The sequence below is a fragment of the Eubalaena glacialis genome, chromosome 13, assembly GCF_028564815.1.
Source record: "Eubalaena glacialis isolate mEubGla1 chromosome 13, mEubGla1.1.hap2.+ XY, whole genome shotgun sequence".
Classification (NCBI taxonomy): Eukaryota; Metazoa; Chordata; class Mammalia; order Artiodactyla; family Balaenidae; genus Eubalaena; species Eubalaena glacialis.
This window is the reverse complement of record NC_083728.1, coordinates 59,311,967-59,338,147: the sequence shown is the minus strand read 5'-3', so window position 1 is coordinate 59,338,147 and position 26,181 is coordinate 59,311,967. Positions and strand designations below refer to the sequence as shown.

General features: G+C 53.3%; 2 protein-coding genes across 2 annotated transcripts in view; one reads left to right on the top strand and one right to left on the bottom strand.

Moving 5' to 3' along the window:
- Positions 1–431: 431 nt before the first annotated feature.
- Positions 432–938, bottom strand: LOC133103869 (small ribosomal subunit protein eS19-like). Its single transcript, XM_061209451.1, has one exon. It carries the CDS (start codon positions 909–911, stop codon positions 474–476), a length of 438 nt encoding a protein of 145 aa, XP_061065434.1. The 5' UTR covers positions 912–938; the 3' UTR covers positions 432–473.
- A 2,285-nt stretch (positions 939–3,223) lies between these two features.
- The window catches only part of CORO7 (coronin 7), a 58,028-nt gene continuing 35,070 nt past the window's right edge, over positions 3,224–26,181 (top strand). The window contains exons 1-6 of the mRNA XM_061209021.1: positions 3,224–3,368; positions 5,737–5,833; positions 6,646–6,720; positions 10,958–11,028; positions 11,404–11,587; positions 14,400–14,476. Of these exons, the coding sequence (XP_061065004.1) occupies positions 3,309–3,368; positions 5,737–5,833; positions 6,646–6,720; positions 10,958–11,028; positions 11,404–11,587; positions 14,400–14,476 (564 nt within the window). The 5' untranslated portion in view covers positions 3,224–3,308. The remainder of the gene's footprint in view (positions 3,369–5,736; positions 5,834–6,645; positions 6,721–10,957; positions 11,029–11,403; positions 11,588–14,399; positions 14,477–26,181) is intronic.

The following is a 26,181-nucleotide window of genomic DNA, read 5'->3' as shown; positions in this document are numbered from 1 at the left end:
GGTCTTCATTGCTGCGCGCAGGCTTTCTCTAGTTGCGGTGAGCGGAAGATACTCTTCATTGCGGTGCGCAGGCTTCTCATTGCGGTGGCTTCTCTTGTTGTAGAGCACAGGCTCTAGGCGTGCGGGCTTCCGTAGTTGTGGCTCACGGGCTCTAGACCGCAGGCTCAGTAGTTGTGGCGCACGGGCTTAGTTGCTCCGCGGCATGTGGGATCTTCCCGGACCAGGGCTCAAACCCGTGTCCCTTGCATTGGCAGGCGGATTCTTAACCACTGCACCACCAGGGAAGCCCCCGACAGTGTCTTTTGATGCACAAATTTAAAAAATTCTTATGAAGTCCAATTTGTCTATTTTTTCTTTTTTTGCCTGTACCTTTGGTGTCATATCCAAAAATTCATTGCCAAATCCAATGTTGTGAAGCTTTTTCTTTTTTTTTTTTACAAATGAGGCAATTTATTAACCCAGCATCATTTGTTCTAATGCTTCTTGTTGGCAGCTGCCACCTGTCCAGCGATTCTGTCCAAATCTCTCTGTCCATGAGGTGTTAGTTTGCAGCCCCCATCTTGGTCCTTTTCCACCATTTTCAGCCCCTCCAGGGCTTGGAGGACCCGATGGGCCACGCTCTTGGAGCCTCTGCTGAAGTGGCTGGGCATGACACCATGTCTCTGACACCCCTCATAGATCTTGGTCATGGAACCAACCCCAGCGCCGCCCTGGAGGTACAGGTGCCGTGCTGTGGAAGCAGCTTGTGGGTAGAAACAGTTCTCATTGTAGGGAGCGAGCTCTCTATGCTTGGCCAGCTTGACAGTGTCCACCCATTCAGGGACTTTCAGCTTCCCGGACTTTTTGAGGAAGGCTGCCAGAGCTCTGACGAACTCCTGCTGGTTCACATCTTTTACAGTAACTCCAGGCATCGTGCAGCCTCCAAGCTGCCAGCCAGGGGAAAGGTTATTGTGAAGCTTTTGCCCCATGTTTTCTTCTAAGAATTTTACAGTTTTAGGTCTACAGTTGATTTATATTTGAACCACAATACATAATGTCTGAATGTCCCCGTACTGGAAGTTATAAGTCAAATACAGTTGATGCAAATAGGGGTTACTCCATACTGTAGAATTAACCAAGCAACCAACAGTAACTAAAGGATGGTAATAAACTTTTAGTAGGACTTCCCTGGTGGTCCAGTGGGTAAGACTCTGTGCTCCCAACGGAGGGGGCCTGGGTTCGATCCTTGGTCAGGGAACTAGATCCCGCACAAATGCTGCAACTAAGAAGTCCACACACCGCAACTAAAAATCCCTCAGGCCACAACTAAGACCCACTGCAACCCAAATAAATAAATAAATATTTTTTTAAAACCCTAACTTTTAGTAAATGTAATTCTAAAAACAATATCTGGTATGGAGATCCCTCAGAAAATTTAAAATAGAACTACGATATGCTCCAACAATCCCACTTCTGGGTATATATCCAAAAGTATTGAAAGCAGAGTCCCGAAGAGATATTTGCACAGCCATGTTCTTAGAAGCATTACTCACAATAGCCAAGAGGTGGGTGAACCCAAGTAACCATTGATGGACAAATGAATAAACAAAATGTGGTAAATACATGCAACAGAATATTATACAGTCTTAAGAAGGATGGAAATTCTGTCACTTGCTACAGCAGGGATGAGCCTTGAGGACATTACAATGAAATAAGCCAGTCACAAAAGGACAAATGGTGCATGATTTCACTTATATTTGGTATCTAAAGTAGTCAAATTCATAGAAACAGGAAGCAGAATGATGATTGCTATGGGTTGGGGAGAAGGGGAAATGGGGAGCTGTTGTTTAATGGCTATAGTTCCAGCTTTGCTTGAAAAAGTTCTGGATATCTGTTGCACAACACTGTGGATGTCTTTAACACTCCTGAACTGTACAGGTAAAAATGTTAGATTTTATATGTTTTTTGCCACAATTAAAAAAAAAAGCATAAGCGACACCTGCAGTAACTGAACACCACACGAACTCAAGACTATACTGATGGTGCCTTTTCCAAAGCTGCTGGAATTCCAGAGTCTGAAGAGTATGTGCCATGGGAAAGCTGAACTCCAGTGGCTGCCAGACTGCTTGGAATTCCAAATCCCAGGCCTCAGTCAACCCTACGGACAGTCTATCTTTAGTTTATGGAAATCAAAGGCGCGCTTAACTCAGTAAGGGCCCCTGAGTGGTCACATTTTACCTGTGAGAACTGAAAAAAAGAACTTGCATTTTGGAGTCCATTCGTGCCCATCGTCAGACTAAGCTTTCAGAGTTACCCTCTGGGCAGCCTGCTTAAGTTGAGGCTGTTGTCTGCAGCAGGCTGCGGAAGGCGAATTTTCACAGCAGCGGGACATTGCGACCAATCATTTGCATTCCTCAGATCGAAGTTCCCTTTCCAGACACGCCTGAGCAGGTGTTATGTCTGTTCTCAAGCAGAAAGCATATTCTGGAATCACGGAGTCAATTTTCAAAGCGAAGAGAAAGGCTTGTGGAATGCATCGCCCCAGGTTTGTCCGGGGACTAACCAAGCAGCGCCGGTTGGGCAAATTTGCTGTTTAAGAGATTCTCCATGGCCCTTATCTACTGCCCTTTCAGCTTATCTGTAATTGATTGATTTCCTTCGAGGAGTTTTGCCCTACTGCGCCCAAGGCCTGACTCGTCCTTATAAGGGGACGCTTTAGTCTCCATCCCCCCTCCTACCGAGCCCACATGACCTAAGCAGGGTGGGTGGGATGCGGAGCCTATAGAGTAGGTCCCACGAACAGGGATTTGCATCAGACCTGGGCTCCCCTCCGCTGCCACTATCTGTGTGACCCGTGCCAGCGGCCCGTCTCTCCCTGAGAGCGTTCCCAGTCTCCTAAGTGGAGCTAGTTCACTTCTGGTTTCCCTCCTCCCGGGGAAGGGCGTGCCCCGCACACTGGAAAGCCTTCCGAGGCAAATCCCTGGCCACAAAATCACAGCTGTTGCGGGACCGGGGGCGGACAGCGCGCCGCACGTGACCTCCGGACCCGCGCGGCCAGGCCTCTGGCATCGGGGCGGGGCCTCCAGGGGAGGCCGAGCAGCGATTGGCTGGGGGGCGGGGCCCGCGGCCTGCGCGCGGAGGGAGAGGGGCTGGGGGAGTGGCTCGGTGGACCGGAGCGGGCTGCGATTGGCCTGAGGCGCGTGGGGGCGTGGCCGCGAGCGGCGGGCCGTGGGTGGGGCGGGAAGAGGCGGGAGTCGCGGCTGCTCGCGGTGCACCTGAGAGCCGACGCCCGGCTCCTGGAAGCTGCGCCCGCCGCGGTCCCCGCCGCCATGAACCGCTTCAAGGTGTCCAAGTTCCGGCATACGGAAGCTCGGCCTCCCCGCCGCGAGGTGAGCCCGGCTGCCGTCGCCCCTTGCCCAGCGGCCACCCCTCCCCCTCCTCTGGCCCAGCGCGGGGACCCCCCCCCCCGAGCCCGCCTGCCCAGGCGCGCCCCCTTCAGGCCCGGGCCCGTCGTCCGGGCCGTCCGTCGCCGCGCGGCGGTCAGAGCCTGGCGCTCCCGGGACACTCTCTGGCCTCTCGATGAGCCCTGCGGTCCGCTGGCCCGGCCGCCGCGCACCGGGACCACCGAGGCGGCGCAGCCAGCCCAGTGGGGCCAAGGCCTGAAGCCTGCGAGGCTGCCTGCCTTCCCGGCTTCCGGTCGGCCTCGCTCCGAGCCAGGCGGCTCCTCCTCCCTGCCTCCCCGATCGCCCCTGCCCGGGGCTGGGGTGTGAGAGACATGCCCCTCTCTGCCCTGGTCTTGGCGAGTCCGGGTGTGTCAGCTGGAGAGGGGGAGCTCCTCGGCCAGAAGCGCGCCCCTCCCACGGTTTCCGCCGGCGCTTCCTCTCGCGGCTGGTGTGAGCTCTTCCCCTATTCGGGGTGATGCTGCCAAAGGCTGGGTGGGGCCTGGGAAGCCCGAGCAGGTGGAGCCCAGAGGAAGAGCTGAACCAGGTGGTGGTGGGGCACCTCGGTCCCCTGGAAGGGCAGCAGGCCTGATGAGGGGTGTGCTTCAGAGATGATGCCATCCTTGGTCTGCAGCGAAACATTATTTGGAAGGCTTGTGAGTGTCTTCCAATAATGAAGCCTAGGAACTGACCTCTGGTGACCCCATCAGGGACCGTCTCACATGAGGGCAGCCTGGAGCAAAAACCCGGTTTTTATCCTCTGGACCATATTTCCTGGGCACGTCCCATGTGCTGTGTCCACCTGCTGGAACCACAGCGGTGAACATGACAGCATTTTCCTTCCTCTCTGGTGCTTAGTCTCTTGAGGGAGACAGCCAGAAAGCAGACAGGCATGCAAGGGCAATGCAGGTTTTAATAAGTGCGCTGAAGAACACACATGAGGGGCCGGGATGAAGATGAAGATGGAGATGGATCTAGAGGTGGGGTTAACCTCAGTAGGGTAGTCTGGGAAGGCTGCTGGGAGGAGGTGACATTTAAGCTAAGGCAGGAAGGGTGAGAAACAGCCAGCCATAGGAAGAATGGGGTGAGAAAGAGCCTGGTGGAAGAAGGAAAGTGGGCCAGGGTGGATGGAGGGCAGTGACAGGGAAGCATGGTGTCAGATGAGTCCAGAGTGGGCCTGCAGAGCCCGAGGGCCACAGGAAGAAGTTGGGTTTTACTCTGAGTGCAGTGGGGAGCAATCGAAAGGTTGAAGCGGGTGTGGGGGGCTGGTGGTGGAGAGGTTCTCACATTTTCTTTAAGACCGTTGCTCTTGAGTGCAATAATGCTTGGAGGGGTCTGGAGTGTACTTGAGGAGCTCTGGGGCTTGCTTCTGGGTGGACCTCAGTCCAACAAGGTAAACAGACAGGCATGGAATTAGGGATTACAGGGAGAGCTTAAAACGGTTTATATGTTAGGGAGATGGGAGAACAGGTGATGGGTTCTTTTCAAAGATATTTCCTGTCACTATATTTGTACAGAAAACATGAATCAGGAGGGGAGAATAATGCAAGATGATAATGTTCTACCCGTGGCAGGTGAACATTGAAGTAGAAACTTGGATGGTGGGGGTGGTTTCCAGGACACTGTGAGTGGGTGGGCTGGGAAATGTGGGTGCTTGATCGTCGGGCGGCAGGGATGCTGCGAGGTGCTGAAACTAACAGGAAACATTGGGACCTCGCCGACCTCCGTTTTAGAAAAAGTGTTCCTCTGCTCCTCCACGTGTGGGGGTGTTAACCTTATTGCTTTTTTATGGGGGTGCATCGTTCACCTGACTGTGGGACTTCGTTGTAAGGCCTTTGTTTTCCCCTCTCTGAGCTTGAGTGTTTTCTCCTGGGGCTTGGAAGAGACCCCGTACTTGGTGGAGGCCTTCAGCAATGCAGCTGAGGAAGTCAAGTCTGTCTTCTACCTTAGGTTGTTACTTCTCCTTTCTCTGCTTCTCTCCCTTTCAACAGAATCAAACCCCTCCACCCCCCACCAACACACACACTGCCCAGTTAGCCTCTTGACTTTGTTCAGCCTGAGCTTCCTTCTGACAGCTTCCTCCCCCTTATTAGAGAACTTATTTAATAAGCAAAATCAACCCCTTAATGACAGGTTATCATTTCAAGGACATTTTGCATTTTCTAAGGGACTGTGTGAGTGGGGACAGGGTTTGATCCTAAGGAATGCATCTCTAATGGTGCAGCTTTAAGGTAGAGTTCCCTGGATTATGCCGTATGCCCTATCCCTTGCTTTAGGCAGAGCCCTGGCCAACACGTTTTTTGTTCTTTATTTTCAGACCTGGATCAGTGACATTCGAGCAGGAACTGTCCCCTCATGTGGGAACCATATCAAAGCCAGCTGCAGCTTAATTGCATTCAACTCTGACCGTCCAGGTAGGGAGGTGAACATGGTTGTGGGGATTCAGACATTGTCATCCTAGGTAGGGTGGGGCCAGAGGCTTGGAGGGGCCTCTCAGGGCTCAGAGGTCAGCACCATGAAGGCCTTAGACCCCTGCAAACTGGTCAGTGTGCAGTAGGCAGATTGACTTTGCTTCGGGCATTGCCAGCACACTTTGTATAAACATGTTGGCTTGGTCTTCAAGAGCTTGGCCTGGAGGGTGGGGAGGGGGCTGTCGCCTTTGTTTCCAGCTATCCTCATATGCAATCCACTCCTCGTCTGGGAGCAGCTGGGGTCAATACGAATGCAAAAGCTCCCTGTGTTGGTTGAGACTCTTTTGGTTGTCAGTGATAACTCAGACCTCAAATTGACTTAAGCAAGAAATGGATACCTTTTTGGTTTATAGAACTAAGAATTCCAGAGGCTTCAGGCAGAGCTGTATCTCACTGTATCCTGACCTCTCTACCTGTTCCTCAGCTCTGCTGCCCTTGGGTGAGGGCTTCTTTCTCAGGTAAAGCTGGGAAGGTGGCAGCTGGTAGCCCCAAGCTGACTGCTTATGACCCACAGTGCCTTAAAGAGACAACCTTTTACCCTAGTGTCTTTGCGCAGTTGATGTCACGGAAGGCTCTTGTGTGGGGCAGGAACTGAAACCTCTGCCAATCACTCTGTCCCAAAGGGTGTGGCCTTACAGTTGGTGGAGGCTCTGGGAAGGTCCAAGGCTGAGCTTTTGGGTCTTGTGTGCTCTGGGAGTCCTGGGTAACAGATCCCTAGTAGGCCTGAAGTCAGAGTCCCCGTGTTTGTTTGACAGGCGTGCTGGGCATCGTGCCGCTGGAAGGCCAGGGAGAGGACAAGAGACATGTGACCCACCTGGGCTGCCATTCAGGTGAGTGGGGACTGGACCCAGGAAGCCTGGAACTTGCCCCTCCCTCCCTGGGGCCAAGGATTCATACTCACCTGGTCCCACAGCCCTGTGGCTGGCTGGGTCCTTCCTGTTTTCCTCACTGTGCCTTCTGACGGACGGGGTCCTGATTGGAAGGCTGGTTCCTGGTTGAGAATTCCGGCCTGGGCAGAGAGGAGGGAAGCTGGGTGTTCCAGGTGGTCAGGCTGGAAGGAGGGGGGTATGCACCGGCCAGTGCCAGGCTCCAGGCTGATGCTGGCTCCCCATCACTGCAGAAGACTCAACCCTATGTGGTTCTTAGCCCTGTGTGCTCACCTGGAGCCCAGCAGATCACCTCTCACCACCAGGCATCCTCTCCAGCCAGGCTGCTCAGGGCACTCCAAGGAGGGGGCTGGTTGGGCTGCAGGGCCGGAGATGGGCCCTCACAAAGGGAGCTTTTGTCCACCACTACAGCTGTTTCTGGGGGCGCCCAGCAGTCCGTCTGGCAGCCTGCCTGCTTTGAGGGAACAGTTTGCTCTCCTTGGGCTACAGCAGCACTGGCCCAGCTGCCTCCCCTTTCCCTGTCCAGCTGCAGTGGCCATGGGCCCAGACCCTCTGGACTGCGCTCCTGGCTGCCTGTTGGGCAGCCTTGGGTGAGGGAAGGGGGCTGATCCTTCGTCCCTGGTCTGGGTGTGCAGCTCAGTGTAGCGGTCCTGATGAAGATGGTGGTGGTTAATAAAATGACAGTAGTGAAGACTGATGGACAGCTCCCCAGGTGCTAAGCGTGTATCTGCGTTTTCTCACCTAATCCTTTTTTAAAATTTGAAACAACTTTATCGAGGTATCATTTACATACTATAAACATTACTTGTTTTAAGTGAAGGATTCGATGACTTTTATTAAAGTTACAGGGTTGCATATCCCACCATCCAGTTTTAGAACATTTCCATTATTCCAGAAAGACCCCTTGTGCCCCTTGGCAGTTTCTACCTTGGGCGCTGCAGCCTCAGGCATCCGTTGATCTTTCTGCCTCTGCCGCAGGGGCTGCAAGCTACTGTGTGGCCAGATCTGGCCTGCTGCCTGTCTTTGTAAATAGTTCTATTGGAACACAGCCACGCCTCTTCATTGACTTACCGTCTGTGGCTGCTTTTTTCAACAACTGCAGAGTTAAGGAGACAGAGACTGTATGTCCCTCGAAGCCTAAAATGTTTCCTATCCCAACCTTCACAGAAAACGTTTGCTGGTTTCTGCTCTACAGACTGGCCTTTTCTGGACGTTTCACATAAATGGATTCACACTATACATAGTCTTTCGAATCTGGTCTGATACTTTTGGAATGACGTTTTTGCGATCCATCTAATGTTGTAGCGCATAGACGAAGTCTGCTTTCTCATTCATTCTCATACCTCTTTTTTTTTTTTTTTTTTTTTTTGCTGCGTTGGGTCTTCGTTGCTGCGCACGGGCTTTCTCTAGTTGTGGTGAGCAGGAGCTACTCTTCGTTGTGGTGTGCGTACTTCTCATTGTGGTGGCTTCTCTTGTTGCAGAGCACAGGCTCTAGGAGTGCGGGCGTCAGGAGTTGTGGCACACGGGCTCAGTGGTTGTGGCTCACAGGCTCTAGAGCTCAGGCTCAGTAGTTGTGGTGCAGGGGCTTAGTTGCTCCGCGGCATGTGGGATCTTCCCGGTCCAGGGCTCGAACCCGTGTCCCCTGCATTGGCAGGCGGATTCTTAACCACTGCGCCACCAGGGAAGCCCCGAAGTAGGTTTTTAAATAACCAGTTTTTCAGCTAAGAAAACTGAGGCTCAAAGAGATAAAGAATTTAGCAGTGTTGGCATTGCTGCTGGTAGAGCCAGAATCGGAAGCCAGGTGTTTTTAGGCACCATGCTGTTTGCTTCTTGTTGCTTTTTTCTCATGGGGAAGTGGCCAAAAGTTGGTGTTGTGTGCAAGGTGGTGGGCCCCCTGTTACTGGGGAACCAGGCTTGTGTTGGCAGATCGTAGCCTCACTGTGGCTCCAGCTATCCAGAGCCTTTCCCTGCAGGAGCAGCCTTGCCAGAAAGCTGCTCTGGGGGTAGCTGAGCTCCAGCTCCTCAGAACCTGCTGTCTGGGCACCAGGCACCGGTCGCCCTCTTAGGTGCTGGTCGGGGGGCGGAACTGTGGTGGCCTGGGTTCTCGCTGCTGCCCTGACTTCGGGGCACCCTGCCTTCAGGGGCACCTTCTGCCTCTTGGCTCAGGGCCAAGCGGCCCTTTGGTCCAGGGGAGCAGAAGGCTGGGAAGCATCTAGAGAGCGTTGCTGAATGACTGGGCTGGGGGGTGGTGGCTGGGGGCCTGCTCTGAGTTGGGAAACGCCATGTGTTGCGCTGAAGATGTAGGTTCGGAAGCTGGACTGCCTGCCTGACCCTCAGCCTTGCCCCTTCTTAGCTGTGCAGCTATGGGCAGGTTACTTAACCTCTCTGTCTTCGTGTCCTCTTCCTCCAGTTGGGGATGACACCACAGTGCCATCCTGATGGGTCGTTGTGAGATTTGGTGAGATAAACACACATGAAGGCCACAAGCCTGCCGGCACAACTGAGCACTCAGATCGGCCACATCACCACTGCTCATTCCCTTGGGGGTGCCAGTGTCTGCACCCAGCCTGGGCCCTGCCCTGTCCCGTGAGGAGCCCGCAGGGTGGGGTGGCAGGGCTTCCGTGGCCAGGAGTCCAGGTTAGGGCTGTCCCAAGGTGTGCCTCTTCCCTTCCGCCCCTTCTCTTCCTTTTTTGTTTTTTTTTTTAATTTAAAAAATTTTGTTTATTATTTTTGGCTGCGTTGGGTCTTCATTGCTGCACGCGGGCTTTTCTCTAGTTGTGATGAGTGGGGGCTTCTCTTGTTGCAGAGCACGGGCTCTAGGCATGCGGGCTTCAGTAGTTGTGCCGCACGGGCTTAGTTGCTCCGCGGCACGTGGGATCTTCCCAGACCAGGGATCAAACCTGTGTCCCCTGCATTGGCAGGTGGATTCTTAACCACTGCGCCACCAGGGAAGTCCCCGCCCCTTCTCTTCCTTGTCTCCTCTGGCAGGATGCCCAGGGTCAGGCTCTGGCCTGGGAGGAAAGTGTACCTGCTCGGCCCCCCTGGGGAGGCTGGCAGTAGGGATGGTCACTGTGCTCCTTGCTCTGGTGACTTGGGCCTGGCCGTCCTGCTCACATCTCCACTGCCCCCACACCTGAGCCCTGGCCTTGTCTCTGTCCCCCGAAAGCCCCAGTCTCACTTCCCCTCTGGGCTCTGGCTCACTCCGTGTGCCCCACCTCCCCTCCCGGCCCCCCGGAGCTGAGCAGTTCAGGTTCTTTGGTTGCAAAGAACTGAGACTAACTCCAGCTTGCTTAAGCCAAAAAGGGATTTGGGAGACTCTTGGGGAGCTTCCAGAACTGAAGGAGCAGCTGGACACACAGGCCTTAGGAGGGTCCTGGCTTGAGAGCTGACAGCTCCCTCCCAGCTGGCTGCTCTCCACCCAGGCCAGTCCCTAAGGCACCCTGTCTCTAGGCCTCCCATTCCTGGTTTAACTCCCTTTGGAGAGAAGCTGGCTGCCTGGGCTTGGGTCAGGTGCACTCCTGTAGGTGGGCCAGCCCTGGCTTGTCAAGGGGCAGAGAACTCCTAGGTCAGGCATGTCACTCCAGCCCCCTGCCTACCTGATGTCCTAACCTGTGCCACCCTCCATATTCTCCAGGGCCCACTGTGCCCCCTGCAGGAAGCCTCCCCTGACCCCTGACCTTGGGGTCACCCCTGAGTTCACGGCCCACCTCTTGCTGCATTTGCAGAGAAATGTGTGTCTCCCTGTGGATGTGATGAGGGTCTGTTAGGGCTGGGTGGCCTCTAGTCTGTCCTATATGTGAATCCCGTGGGGGCCGGCGCTTGTGTCCATTCACCAGAGCTGGGTTCTGGATTTTGGGCGAATGCAGGTACCTGGTGATCCAAGGAGCTTCCTGCCCATCATCCTGCCAACCTCCCAGTGATGGGCCCTTGACCACCCTGGGATGCAGGGCTCTTGGGGATGTGTGTTGCAGGCAGGGGCCTGTGGCATTGGCCTGCGGTCTCCAGAGGTGCCCTCCCCTCGAGGATTTTCAGCCTGCTGCCGTGTAGGCAGAGGGGTCAGCTCAGAGGCCCTGGGCCGTGGTTCTGGCCTTGGGAGAGGCACGGTGGGCTGGAACAGGACATTCCGGCGGGCCCACATCTGGCCCATGTCTGGCCCATGTCAGCTGTTTCTCTCCCTCAGACCTGGTCACGGACTTGGACTTCTCTCCCTTTGATGACTTCCTCCTGGCCACGGCCTCAGCCGACAGGACGGTGAGTGGAGCGGCTGGAAGAGCTATTCCAGGCTTTGTGAGCCACCAGGGCCCTGCTGGTTTGCAGTCCAGCCCCTCCTGCCAAGTTCCTCAACCCACGCCAGCTCCCGTGTGCTCCCGTGTGCTTACCCTGAGCTGTGGCCATGACCTGCATTCTGCTGCTCGGCTGCCTGAGGACAGCAGGCCTGTGGTGCTGGGGGAGCAGTGCGCTTGGCTCTCCCCACTCCCACATCTTCCCCTCGGCCCCTAACCACACCTTGTGACCCTGAGCCCGTCCCCTCCCTTCCCCTGGGGTAGGGGGCAGCTGGGGCAAGGCTGGCTGGAGGCAGCGAGGCCCCACCCAGTCCTGGGCTCACGGACTCGCTCTTTCCTGCAGGTGAAACTCTGGCGACTGCCTGCCCCCGGCGGGGCGCTGCCCTCAGGGCCTGGGCTGGTGCTGGGTCCCGAGGACGTCCAGGTGGAGGTGCTGCAGTTCCACCCCACCGCAGATGGCATCCTGGTGAGCGCGGCGGGCAGGACCGTGAAGGTCTGGGATGCCGCCAAGCAGCAGCCCTTCACAGGTATGGGCCATACTCACTATCCCTCCCTGGGCATCCCCGTCTGGCAGCACTTTGTTTCTTTGTTTATGATTTTGGTAACATGACTTTTAAGACACGTATCAAAGTTTCACATGTACGTGATATATATACATATATATATGTATTTATGTATATATATGGGTGTGTGTATGTGTATGTTTGTATACGTGTGTGTATATATTACATATAATTTTACAAGGCTTGTTACAAACACCCCATCCCTCCCTAAATCCCATAGGCATATGTTTTCATCTCACTTAGCTGTTTTTCCTGCTTTTTCCTCCATATGTCTAAGTAACTTCCTTATACTGTTATTTCTTGAATTGTGTGACATTTCAGTTTTGAAAACAAACTACTGATTTCTCCTCTAGGGGATGAGAATTTTGCTGTTTCTACATCCCCTCCCCCCCGGTGCTGCTTCTCTTATTTTCCCAGTATATATTGTCCTGGTCCATTTGGGTTGCTATAACAAAATCCCACAGACTGGGTGGGTTATAAACAACAGACATTTATTTCTCACAGTTCTGGAGGCTGGAAGTCTAAGATCCAGGCACCAGCAGATTCAGTGTCTGGTAAGGACCTGCTTCCTGATTCACAGATGGCCGTCCTCTGGCTGTGTCCTCAGGTGGCAGCAGGGGTGAGGGAGCTCTCTGGGGCCTCTTTTATAAGAGACCTAATACCTTTCATGGGACTCCACCCTCATGACCTTATCACCTCCCAGAGGCCCTGCCTCTGGATTCCATCCCAGTGGGAGTTAGGTTTCAACATGTGAATTTGGGGGGCACACACTCAGACCACTTGTAGATGGTGACAACTTTGGGTCAGATTCCTCAGTATTTGAATGGTTATGACCCTGCAGTGTGACCCACAGCAGAACCCAGGTGTTTTCTGTGGCAGCATCACCAAATCCTTTCTGCAGAGTCCTCCTTGACAGGTTCAAGGTAAAGAAAGACATGAGGCTCAGAGAATTGAAGGATGGACTTGCCCCACAGTGCTGTGCAGAGTGTCCAGGGTGGGTCAGGCTCACCATGGTGATACCCCCACTTCTGGGGCTGGGACCAAGGGCCGACAGTGTAACGGGGTGTCTGAGGGACTCCCTCCTGACAGCATCTGTTACTGAGGAGTCAGCCAGCGCCCATCATGGAGCCGTCTTGTGCCACAGGGGACATGAAATTCAAGGTGCAGGCCTTGCCCCCAAAGTGCTGCTGGTGCAGTGGAGGAGACCACCCTAACCTGGTGCAGGCCACCCGGCAGTGTGTCATCAGAGAGTCACCCCAGCTGTAAATAGCATCTCTCAAGCCCTTCTCGTGTGCCCAGCGCTGTGCTGAGGGCTTCACGTGGGGGGGGTGTTGCCATTCCTGTGCTACAGGTGAGGTTAAATAACTTAACCAAGGCCACAGTGCAAGCAGGTGACAGGGCTGGGATTAACCTCGGGGGAGTAGACCTTGTCATAGTAGTTTCTTATTGCTGCAGAAAGAATTACCCCGAAACCTGGAGGCTTATAACAGCTGGTAACGTTTATCATCTCACAGTTTCTGAACGTCAGGGATTTGGGAGCAGCTTAGCTGGGTGGTTCTGGCTCAGGGCTCCTCATGAGGTTGGGGTTGAGCTGTCGGCTGGGGCTGCCGTCACCTGAAGGCTGGACTGGGGTGGAGGGATCCGCTTCCTAAGTGGTTCACCCACACAGTGCCAGCTGTGGGAAGGAGGCCTTGGTTCTCCCCCATGGGTCTCTCTGTGGGCTGATTGAGCGCCCTCACTACATGGCAGCTGCTTCCCCTGGTGGACAGTCCAAGAGAGGCAGCAAGGACGAGGCCACGGTGCTATTTACGCCCCAGCTTTGGAAGGCACACGCTCTCCGTTAGAAGCAAGTTTCTGAGTCCTGCTCACACTCAAGAAGAAGGGAATCGGGCCCTACATTTTGAAAGGACGTGTTTTCTAGGGCTGTCGTAACGGAGTACCACAAGCAAATTTATTGTCTCACAATTCTGGGGACCAAAAGTCCAAAATTAAAGTGTTGGCAGGGTTGGTTCCTTTTGAGCTGCGAGGGAGAATCTGTTCCAGGTCCCCTTCTCAGCTTCTGTGGTTTCAGGTGTTTCTTGGGGCATGTCGATGGCCATCTTCCCTCTGTTCACATCATCTTCTCTCTGTGCTTGCATCTTCTCTCTGATTTCCCTTTTCACAAGGATACCGTTCATACTGGATTAGGGTCAATTCTAGCAATATCAGCTTAACTTGATCATCATCTCAGTTCTCCCCGGTGGATCATCTGCAAAGACCCTATTTCCAAATAAAGTCACCTTCACAGGTGCTGAGGGTTAGGACTTCAGCATCTTTTTGTGGGGGACACAATTCGGTCTATAATACGAGGAGTGTCAAAGAATTTGTGGACACATTTTAAAACTGTCACGCTGTGGGGGGAGGGAATGGGGATGGCCCGAGTAGGGGCCCAGGGCGGGTGTGTGTTTGACACGTCCGTGGTCTGCGGGGGTTGGGGGGATGTTGGTGACTGAGCAGAGCCGGGTGGCCCAGGAGCAGGGAGCCTGGGAAGGGAGTGGGAGCGTGGCCTGAGGAGGGCAGGGCTGAAGGAAGCACCCCCCCCAAAAGCACCACCCCCCAATCTGGGAGGAGCTGCTGCCCTTGCTCCTCTGCCTGAAGCACCCTCGCTGCTGCTGCCCCTTTCCCGGAATTACCCCCAAGCCAGGCCTGCCTGCACCCGCTTCCCTGATTCCCTCATTGCGTGGGACAGGGTTGGGGGGACCCTGGACCCCTCCTGACCTTGGCCGCTTCTCTGCAGAGCTGGCGGCCCACGGGGACCTGGTGCAGGGTGCCACCTGGAGCCGGGACGGAGCCCTGGTGGGCACGACATGTAAGGTAAGGGTGGGCGGTGAGACTCGAGTAAGTGCCTGTGGGGGGCCTGAGGCATGCCCAGCTCTGCCAGGGCCGTCGTGTCACAGAGCCCGTGTCCTGGGCTGTACCTGTCAGACTCGGCAGTACTTGTGGGGCAGCAGCAAACCGAGGCCAGGATAGGTGTTCACCTTCCTTGTCCTCATGCCTCTGGCTCATACCTGTCTCTTGAAGCCCCCACCCCACTAAAGAAAGCCCCACACTGGACCTCTGGGGCTCCCAACACCACCCTCAGCCAGCCTCACCTGGCTGCCTGGCTGCTTTGTCCAAACTGCCTGCCTCTCCGTGAGGGTCGTGTTAGGCAGCGTCCACAAGCTGGGCACTGTGCTGGCCCTCCGGCCAGTCAGAAGGCCTCAGGGTCCTCGGTGATGCCAGTTCCTGTGCCCACTGAGTCCTGTGCTAGTGGGGGTGGCTGATGTGGGTCCAGGGATCGTACAGATAAAAGGATAATTGTGACCCAGGCTGTGAAAGAGGGACATGAGGTGCTTTGAGTGGTTGGAGAGGCCAGGAGAGGCTTGGCCTCCGGCAAGGGCTGTGAGGGAAGGGTTCATGGTGCGGGGCAGGGGGAGTGTGCTGGGGGCAGAGAGCAGAGCTGCGTACAGAGGGTCGCGCTTGTTACTACAGAAGCAACGGGAAAGCACTGGAGTGTTTTTAAAGCCAGAGGTGGGTGGCTGAGGTGTGAGACGAGCAGATCTGCATTTTGAGGCTCCCCTGCTGCAGTGTGGACAGAGAATTGCAGAGGGGACGAGGGAGCTGGGGAGGAGAGAGCTGCGGGGTTGGTGGTGGGCTGTGTGTGAGGGGTGGGGGTCCCGAGGCCAGCTCCTGGGTTACAGGCTGGAGGAGCCCTGCCACCGAGACTGGGCACTCCCCAGGTTGGAGGTGCCGGGGAGGTCTGGGCGGAGGTGTCAGTTGAGTCCGTGCGCTTGGCTCTGGGCAGTGGTCTGAGCGGAAGGTGGAGGCCTGGGTGGCGTCTGTATTTATGTGGCACCTGCAGAGGGACGAGAGTGCCCTGAGTGGGAGAGAAGGGTTGAGAGCAGAGGCAGAGGGAGCCTGAGGAAGGACCAGAACCTGCGAGGAGACGGGGGAGCGCCTGGTGGGAGAAAGGGAGCCCTGAGACCCAGGCTAGAGGGCATCCAGGGAACACGGGGAGGGGTCTGAGAAGACGCGGCTGACACATACCTGTGGATTTGGGTCGTGAGACCTTCAGGAGCTTGCAGGGTGTCTGCTGCCTGAAGCCACACGTGAAGGAAGGTGGGAGGCGAGGAAGGAGCCTGCAAGGGCTCTTCCAGGAAGCGTGGCCGCGGAGGGGTGGGGACCAGAGCTGGCTGGGGTGGGGTTGAGGACACCTCTGAAGAGAAAACGTGGGGCCTGCATACACGGGAGGATCCTGTTTCCCACCTTCTCTTCTCTCTGCCTTCTTGGAAGCCCCATTTCCTGGTCTTCATCCACTTTTTCCCCCTGTTTGGTTTATTAAACAGTAGGCTCAGACATTGGCCTGAGCTCTGGGGGTCGAGAGGTAAATCAGATGGGGCTACTGTCCCCTTAGGTCCCTAAGGAGCCGTGCTCGAGGGCAAGGCAGTCACATGGTTCCCTTGCTCGGGCAAACGATGGTGACACAGCTTCCCAGGGACAGTAAGGTCGGGGCTACCCTTACTGAGGAGGGGACAGGTGTCCCAGGCAGAGGGACCAGCCTGGACAGAGTCCTGTGTTTGGGCTGTGACCTCCTCCTCCACTGAGAAACCCCCTCTGTGCTGTCTCCACAGCGTGTGTGTGTGTTTGTGTGTATGTGTGTGTGTGTGTGTGTGTGTGTGAGTGAGAGAGAGAGAGAGACACAGAATGAGACAGGATGGGAGCGAGGAGGAAGCTGGAAGGGAATTGTCACGGGAGGTGTTTTCTTTTGATCACCCAAGCATAGTAGTTTATGCTTGTTTTACAAATTTTGGAGAGCAGTGAAAAAGTAAAGAAGCAAAAAAAAAAAAAAAAGTCACCTGTAACCCTTCCACCCAGGGACAGGGCCTGTCACCATTTTGACGTCTTTCTCTCTATGCTTTTTCTGTATGTGTAGGAATCATACTCTCCATGTTAGTTTATCCTGCACTTTTTTTTTTTTCCAAATAAATTTATTTATTTATTTATTTATTTATGGCTGCGTTGGGTCTTCGTTGCTGCCCGTGGGCTTTCTCTAGTTGCGGCGAGCGGGGGCTACTCTTCGTTGTGGTGCGCGGGCTTCTCATTGCAGTGGCCTCTCCCGTTGTGGGGCACGGGCTCTAGGCATGCGAGCTTCAGTAGTTGTGGCACTTGGGCTCAGTAGTTGTGGCTCGCGGGCTCCAGAGCGCAGGCTCAGCAGCCGTGGCACACGAGCCTAGTTGCTCCGCGGCATGTGGGATCTTCCCGGACCAGGGCTCTAACCCGTGTCCCCTGCATAGGCAGGCAGATTCCCAACCACTGTGCCACCAGGGAAGTCCTATCCTGCACTTTTTTTGTTCCACATAATAAACATTTTCTCTAATTCATCAAAAATTTAATAAATGTCATGGGAAATATTTAATCATATAGATTCACAGTTTTCTCAGTGGAGCTCCTACTCTCAGAAGCGTGGATTACTTCCAGTTTATGTCACTGTGTTATAAGCTGTAACGTTTGAATGTATTTGTATATAGGGTTTTTCTCTGCCTTCTCTGTTTCTTAGCCTAGAGCAGGGGCAGACTTTTTCTGTGAAGGGCCAGATAGTAGATGCTTTGGGTTTTGCAGGCCAGGCTGTCTCTGTCAGTGCACCTTGTAGCAGAGCAGCAGCCATGGGCAGCACATAAATGAGGGACGTAGCTGTGTCCCAGTAAAACTGCATTGGTAGAACCAGGTCTCAGGCTGGATGTGGCCCGTGGGCCTTAGAGCTTGCCCACCCCCACCTAGATTCCTATGAGGGGTGTTGCTGGCTGCAGGCTGTGAAGATTCTTAAGGTGGTTGATACATTTTAGCCAGCGGCTTTCCAGAGGAGGCGGCCCTGGGGCTGTTCTGTGAACGCCTTGGGCTCCAGCTTGGGCTTTGGGGGGAGACATGTGTCTGTGGGTACGCAGTCAGCCCTCTGAGCCTGGAGGTTGAACAGAGCAGGGCTGCCCGTCCCACATGTGAGTCCACGAGGAAGTGTGCGGAAAGCTCCAGCCCCTGAGGGAGGACCCCGCTCTTCCTCCGCCTCACAGCTCCAGTGGGTGCCTGAGGGGGTCAGAGCTGCAGCGCGTGGTGGCCGCCCGCAGCTTGACAGGAGGGCAGCAGGAAGGGGCCTTGGTTTCCATGGTGATGGAGCAGCCCTGGGCAGACAGGTGCCGTCTCCACACCCTGTAAATGTTCTGAGCAGGGACTGGCCTCAGCGAGGGCCCACACATCAGCCTGCCTGGGCCACGGCCCTGGACGGGGAGGAAGGCAGCTTCTGTAGAGCTCGCCCAGGCTGCCCGCCAGCACCCCACACTGCCCGCAGGTACTGTGGCCTGGACGGCCCTTCACTCGAGAGCTGCAACCCACGAGGCCAGTCTAGCCTGTGGCCTCCGCCCTGCGTCCACTCGGCTCCAGGCCCCCAGCCCAGCCCCAGGCAGGGTGTCTGGGGAGCAGGTGTCTGGGGGCTGGACGTGGGTCGTTTCCTGTGGAGCAGCCAGAGGTGCCGGTGCTCCCTAGAGCTCCCGGCCCAGCTGGGCCTGATATGAACCAGACCCCCCAGAGTGGTCGGAACCCCCAGTGTGGTTGAGTCTGGCTTTGACAAGGCTGCGGAGGGATCTATTAGGAGGCAGGCACTCTCCCGGGGGTCCTGTCTCCCGGGGCTCCTGCTGTGTTCAGAGGCAGCCAGGTGAGGGGTATGGCCGGGGGCAGGGTGGGGCCAGCTGAGGCCGAGCCTGAGGCCACGTGAGGGCTTTGTTCTGAGGGCAGCGGGCAGCGGTCACCGTGGTGGAGGACACGGTGTGGGGGTGGGGTGATGGCAAGGAGCATGTCAGCCTCTAGGAGGAGGGCCAGCACAGGGAGAAGTGACTCCCGGGGAAGGCCTGGCGGAGCATGGGGCTGGGGGTACCTAGGAGGGGGACGAGGACATTGGGTCCAGGGACTGCTTGCAGACGCCTTGTGGAGCTACGCGGGAGCTGTCCCTGTTGAGGCAAGGGGGCTGGGCCCTGTCCGCATGCTGACTAGTCACTGGACGTGCGCATGGCTGTGGGCAGCAGTGCCAGGAGGGGTGACAGCTGCGAGCCCTCAGCACCCAGGGACGGAGGGCCTCACCACAAACCCTGCAGCCACGGCAGTCCCCAGGGTGCCATCCCTGGGGACAGCTTTCCCAGGATCTGGCTGCAACCTTGCAAGAAGAACCCTGGGCCGCTGGTCTCATCCTCTCCCTCCCCACCACTCAGCTGGGCTCCTGAACTCTGGACTGCCCCCCTGCTGGTTACAGGGGGCTTCTCTGCTGTGGGGGTCCAGCCCCACGTCCCCAGGGGTCTGAGCCCCATTTACCATCAAAATTGGGCCCGAAACGGGGCGGGTGGAGAAGGAAGAGCCACCCAGTCACAGAGTACCCTGTCCCCATTGTGTCCTGGGACGGCGACTCAACTCCTCGCCTGCTGGTGTCTTGAGGGGAGGGATTAGTGGAGCAGGCCATGTCTGAGTCTGGTGGACCTCTGTGCCTTCTCCACCCAGAGCCCAAAGGCGCAGGGACGAACAGCATGGATTTCCCAAGTGGGTTGGCTGGAGTGGTGCCCAGGGGAGGCCCCCCAGCTCCCATCCCAGTTCCTAGACCTGGTTACCTGTGGGGACACAGGGCCTCACGATACTGTTGATGTGGGTGCGGCATCCTGGGGGAGGACGCTGTCCTGGAAGGGTGTCACATGTCAGCGAGTGCCGGGCATCACCGCAGTCCTGTGTCCACTGCCCCTTCCTTTGCTGTAAAGGGAGCCTCAGGATCCTGAATGGGTTCGTCAAAAGCTGCAAGCCCTTGGGGAGTGGTGAAGGAGGGGGGCTGCCCCTGTGACCGCAGTCCAGGTGGAGGTGCCCGTGGGTTTGTTCTGAGAGTGTGGGGGGCGCCCGTGAGGGGCCCACCCTCAGAAGGAGGCAGCCCGAGCCCCTCTTGACCAGTGGTCGGCAACATTCTTCTCATCAGAGCCTCCCTGGTCTCCACACTGGGCTCCCCCCCAACCCCATGGGGAAAACCTCCCTGGCCACCTGGTTATGACTCCCGTCCTGCCTTGGAGCAGTTCTACCTGCAGGCCTCCTGGTGCCCCTGCAGGGCGAGGGGCTGGCCCAGCCCAGTGAAGCCCCTTCCGGCTCCCCTCCCAGCTCCTGCGGCCGAGGGGAGGAGCAGGTGGCCGCTAGGGGGCGCGCTGGCCCCACAGATGGCTGGGCTTGGCCAGCTGGGCTCCCACTCCACCGGGAGTGTGCCTGTGAGCCCAGAGCCTCGGCAGCCCAGTGCCACCCCTGCTGCCCGGCCCTGCAGGCCCCACCAGCGCCAATGCAGCCCCCAGTGCCCAGTCTGAAGCCTGGTCTGGACCTCCTGTTGGAATTCTGCACTCGATGGCCCAGCTGCCTTTAGGGAGGTGCCCAGGTCCCAAGACTATGCCTCCGACCTGTGAGAAGTGCTGCCATCACCCTCACCCCACCCTGGGCTCGGGGGTTTGCCCAGGTCACAGAGCACATCAGTGGTGGATTTGGCGTCCTAACCCTGCCTGTCTGGTCTCCACAGGGGTGGGAGTGGCCCTTACTGCCAGGAGGCCTTCTCTCTTGCCTGTCATCTGTCAAGATCCAATGTCGCTCACTGCTTGACCCATCCTCTGTCTGTCTTGTGCTGCCCTGTCTCTGTTCTCAGTCTCTGGTTCTTTCACTGTCCCTTGTGGTCTTTTCTGTGTCTATAGTTGTCTCTGTTCTCTGTCTTTCTGTGTCTCTGTTCTTCTCTGACCCTCCATCTTTCCCCATCCTCTCTCTGCCTCTCACTGTTCTTTCTGCCTGTCTCCATCCTGTGTCCGTCACTGGCCTTGTCTGTCTGATCGCTGTCTGTCTCTAAGCAGCCTCCTCCTGACCGAGGCTGTGGAGTGGACGGTGCCTCAGAACTGACCCCTGGACTGTGCCTGGTGCCCACCTGGCACGTAGCAAGTGCTCAGTAAACTGCAGCTGGAAGGAGAACCCTGGGACCCTGCCCGTGAAGGCCCGTGAAGGGAGGCCTGGCTTTTGAGGCCTCTGCAGGCTGAACCCTCCCTTGTGCAGCTGTGTGCTTGCCTGCTGCCCCCCATTCCTGCCATTCACTCTCCCTGTATGACCTCGTCTTCCCTCCACGTCTCGTGCCAGCGAGCTCCTGTCTCCACATCTTTGCTCGTACTCTTCCTCCTCCCTTGAATGCCTTTCCCTTCCCAGTACAAGCTCCACTTGTCCTCTGGGCTCAAGTCAGGTCCAGGTTCCTCCCCAGAGTTACCTGTGACCACCTCTGGATTGCAGACACCAGCACTCGGCAGGGACTGTCTGCTCTGTCTGAATCCCAAGCACCTAGGCAGGGCCAGGCAGACAGGGCCAGGAGTCCCCATATTCCCCTCCCCACTCCATCTTGCATTGGTGAGGTGCGTTTGTTATAGTTAAACCAATGTTGCTACAGTAACTAAAGCCCACAATCTACATTAGGGTTCGCTCTTCCATTTTTTTTTTTTTTTTAAACAAACTTGGTCTTTCTTTTAAAAAAAATATTTATTTATTTATTTGGCTGTGCTGGGTCTTGGTTGTGGCACGTGGGATCTTTGCTGCCGCTTGCGGGATCTTCGTTGCGGCATGCAAGATCTTTAGTTGCGGCATGCGAACTCTTAGTTGCGGCATGTGGGATCTAGTTCCCCAACGAGGGATCGAACCTGGGCCCCCTGCATTGGGAGCATGGAGTCTTAGCCACTGGACCACCAGGGAAGTCCCCAGGGTTCACTCTTGATGTGCTTTCTATGGGTTCCCACAAATGCATGACGTCATGTATCCATCATTACAGCATCACACAAGACAGTTTCACTGCCCTAAAGTGCCCTGTGCTTCACCCATTCATCCCTGGCTTCCTCTTCCCAAACCCCTGGCAACCACTGATCTTTTTGTTGTCTCTGTAAGATTTGCCTTCTCCTGGATGTCGAGTGTCATATAGTTGGAATCATAGAATATGTAGCCTTTCCAGATTGGCTTCCTTTACTTAGTAATATGCATTTATAGGTCTTCCATATCTTTTTGTGGACTGATAACTATTTTTTTTAAATTTTGGTATAAAAAACACATATAAAATTTGCCATCTTAACCATTTTAAATATACAGTTGTAATATTAAGTATATTTACATTGTTGTGAAACAGATCTCCAGAACTGAAACTCTACACCCACTGAACAACTTCTCTTTGGCCCCTACCCCAGCCTCTTGTAATCATTTTACTTTCCATATCTATGAATTTGACTACTTTAAATACCTCATATAAATGGAATCATACATTATTTGTCCTTCTGTAAATGGTTTATTTCATTTAGCATAATGTCCTTAAGGTTCATTCATACTGTAGCATGTGACAGGGTTTCCTTTTTCAGACTGAAAAATATTTCATTGGATGTGTATACCATGTTTTGTTTTGTTTTTTGGCTGTGTTGGGTCTTTGTTGCTGTGCGCTGGCTTTCTCTAGTTGCAGCGAGCGGGGGCTACTCTTTGTTGCGGTGCATGGGCTTCTCATTGTGGTGGCTTTTCTTGTTGCGGAGCACAGGCTTCAGTAGTTGCAGCACGCAGGCTCAGTAGTTGTAGCACACGGGCCCTAGACCGTGTGGGCTTCAGTAGTTGTGGCGCATGGGCTCTAGGGTGCGCAGGCTTCAGTAGTTGTGGTGTGTGGGCTCAGTAGTTGTGGCCCTCGGGCTCTAGAGTGCAGGCTCAGTAGTTGTGGTGCACGGGCTTAGTTGCTCCGTGGCATGTGGGATCTTCCCGGACCAGGGATCGAACCCGTGTCCCCTGCATTGGCAGGCGGATTCTTAACCACTGTACCACCAGGGAAGTCCCATGTTTTGTTTATCCATTCATCTGTCAGTGGACACTTGGGTTGCCTCTGTGTCTTGGCTATCGTGAATAATGCTGCTGCGAACATGGGTGTGCAAATATTTCTTTGTGACCCTGTTTTCAGTTCTTTTGGGTTTATACCCAGAATTGCTGGATCATATGATAATTCTATTTTTAATTTTTTGAGGAACTGCTAGACTGTTTTCCATAGCATCTGTACCATTTTATGTTCCCACCAACATGCACAAGGATTCCAACTTTCCACATCCTCACCAACACTTGTTATATTCTAGATTTTTAATAGTAGCCATTCTGTCGGGTGTGAGGTGATATCTTACTATAATTTTCATTTGCATTTCTCTGAGGATTAGTGATGTTAAACATCTTTTCACATGCTTGTTGGCCATTTGTGTATCTATGGGAAAATGTCTATTCAAGTTCTTTGCTCATTTTTAGTTGGTTTATTTGATTTTTCATTTTTGAGTAATACGAGTTCTTTATATGCTCTGGATATTTATTCCTTATAAGATAGATGATGTGAAAATATTTTCTCCCATTCTATAGGTTGTCTTTTTACTCTGTTGTGTCCTTTGATAAACAAAAGTTAAGTTTTACATAGTCTCATTTGTCTATTTTTGCTTTTCTCTGTGCTTTGCTATTGTATTTAAGAAATCATTACTGGGCTTCCCTGGTGGCACAGTGGTTAAGAATCCGCCTGCCAATGCAGGGGACACGGGTTCGAGCACTGGTCCGGGAAGATCCCACATGCTGCGGAGCAGCTAAGCCCGTGCGCCACAACTACTGAGCCTGTGCTCCAGAGCCTGCGAGCCACAACTCCTGAAGCCTGGGCGCCTAGAGCCCGTGCTCTGCAACAAGAGAAGCCACCACAATGAGAAACCCACGCACCACAACTAGAGAATGCCTGTGCACAGCAACAAAGACCCAACGCAGCCAAAAATAAATAAATAAAATAAATAAATTTAAAAAGAAATAAAAGAAAGAAATCATTACCAAATTCAATGTCATGTAGTTTTTCCCCTATGTTTTCTTCTTGGAGTTTTACGGTTTGGGGTCTGAGCTATTTATTTTTTTATCGCTGAACAATATTCCATTGTATGAATGTACCACAGTTTATTTATTCATTCACTTATTGAGGAACTTCTTGGCTGCTTCCAGTTTTTTGCAACTATGATAAAACTGCTATAAACATTTATGTGGATATAAGTTTTTAACTTATTTGGGTAAATACTTAGGATATTAGGTAAATACAGTTGCTGGATCATGTAGTAAGAGTTTTTTTTTTTTTTTTTTAAAGCTTTGTAAGAAACTGCCAAACTGTATTCTAAAGTGGCCTTAATCATTTTGCATTCCCACCAGAAGTGTGAATGAGAGTTCCTGTTGCTCCACATCCTCACCAGCAGTTGGTGTTGTCAGTTTTTTGAAATTTAGCCATTCTAGTAGGTTTGTAGTGGTAGCTTATTGTTGTTTTAATTTACAGTTCCTTAATGAGATACAGTGTTAAGCATCTTTTCATGTTTTCATTTTTCATCTGTGTATCTTTTTTGGTGAGGTGTCCATTCTGGTCTCTTGCCTATTTTTTAATTTTTTTTTTTTTAGTTTTAAGTGTTCTTTGTGTTTTTTGGATATAAGTTCTTTCTCAGATATGTGCTTTGCAAATGTTTTCTCCCAGTCTGTGGCATGTCTTTTTATTTTCTTAACAGTGTCTTTTGCAGACCAGTAGTTTATAATTTTAATGAAGTCCAATTTATTAGTTTTTTCTTTCATAGGTCACACTTTTGGTATTGTATCTAATAGGTCATTGCCAAACCCAAGGTCACCTAGGTTTTCTCATATGCTGTCTTCTAGAGGTTTTATAATAAAGGTTTGTGTTTTTATGTTTAAGACTATGATCCATTTTTAGTTGATTTTTGTGAAAGATGTAAAGTCTGTGTCTAGATTCATTTCTTTGCATGTGGATGCCCAGTTGTTCCAGCACCATTTGTTGAAAAGACTGTCTTTGCTCCATTGTATTGCCTTTGCTCCCTTGTCGAAGATCAGCTGGCTGTAGTCAAGGGGGTCTCTCTCTGGGCTCTCTGTTCTGTTCCATTGATCTATTTGTTTATCCTTGTGCAGATCCACACCGTCCTGATTACTGTAGCTTTAGAATATAGCTGGGAAGCAGCAGTCCTCCACCTTTGTTCTTCTCCTTTATTTTGTGTTGACCATTCTGAGTCTTTTGCCTCTCCACATAAGCTTCATAATCAGTTTGTCAATATTCACAAAACTTGTTGGGATGTTCATTGGGATAGTATTGAATCTATAAGTTAAGTTGGGAAGAACTGATATCTTGACAATATTGAGTATTCCTAACTGTGAACATGGAATATCTCTCCATTTGTTTAGTTCTGTGATTTCTTTCAGCGGTTTTGTAGTATTCCTCATGTAGATCTTATACGTATTTTGTTAGTTTTTTTTTTTTTTTTGGCTGCGCCGCGTGGCATGCGGGGTCTTAAGTTCCCTGACCAGGGATTGAACCTGCGCCCTGCAGTGGAAGCATGGAGTCTTAACCACTGGACTACCAGGGAAGTCCCATTTTGTTAGATTTCTAGCTAAGTATTTCAGTTTTGGGGGGTGCTGATGTAAATGGTATTGTGTTTTTAATTTCAAATTCCAATTGTTCATTGCTGGTTGATTGTTTTTTGAAATAAGAAAATATGAATCTGTGCTGATCGGAAAAAAGTGGAGCCGTGCTAAGATATAAAAAGGAAAAGCTGATCACCCCTCACCTGCCTCACCCCTGGTGCCAGCATTAAAACACGGCCCATGCCTGTCAAGACCTTTCTCCTTACTCAGCAGACTTGCAAAACATACAGGAATGTGGTCAGACAAATGGAGGTTTTTACTTTTACCACAGTAGAATCACACCACACTGCGTAACTCTGCATCTTCCTTTTTGCAGTTAACAATTTATCGTGGCCAAGCCTGTAAATAGTCAACGGATACAGATTCTGCCTCCTCTCCCCCAGTTCTTTATGCATGTACATTTGTGTATACTTTCACACTCACACACGCAGAGAGATTATTCCACAGAAAGAAAGCTGTTTATATAAGGTATGGGCATTTTGTTTTGGTTTTTTTTTTTTTCTTTTTGCGTCTGTTCCCATCCCCACCCTCAGTCAGGTATTCTGAACCAGTAACTGCGTGCTGAGTGACGGATGGATGTGCAAGCTTGCCGTCCTGGTTAGACGCCAAGTTAAGTGTAGAAATGATGTTGTCCTGTGAGCCCCTCTAGGCTGGGCTGAGCACAGGGCTGGACACACGTATAGCAGCTGGTAACCTAGAGTTTGGTTCTGGTCCTCAGTTTCTCCATCTGTGAAGGGGTCATGTTGATAGCGCGGCTTCATAACATGGTTGGAAAGATAGGGTGAGATCATGCGTGTCACATAGTAGGTGCTCAGGAAATGTGAACTCTTGTCACAGTCTTTGTTGTGGGTGACTGGGGCTGGAAAGGGGGCCTGCCCCCTGCTGTGAGAAGGAGGAACTGGGCTGGGGAGGGGTTGCCTGGTGCCTGATGCTCAACCTGTGTACTGGGTGTGGGACCATCAGAGCCTAGGGGTGGGGGAGATAGGCCCCCCTCCCAGAGGACCTCCCCGGCCTAATTG

Coding starts and splice junctions, on each gene's coding strand:
- LOC133103869 (XM_061209451.1), bottom strand. CDS start 911: ATGCCTGGAGTTACTGTAAAAGATGTGAACCAGCAGGAGTTCGTCAGA.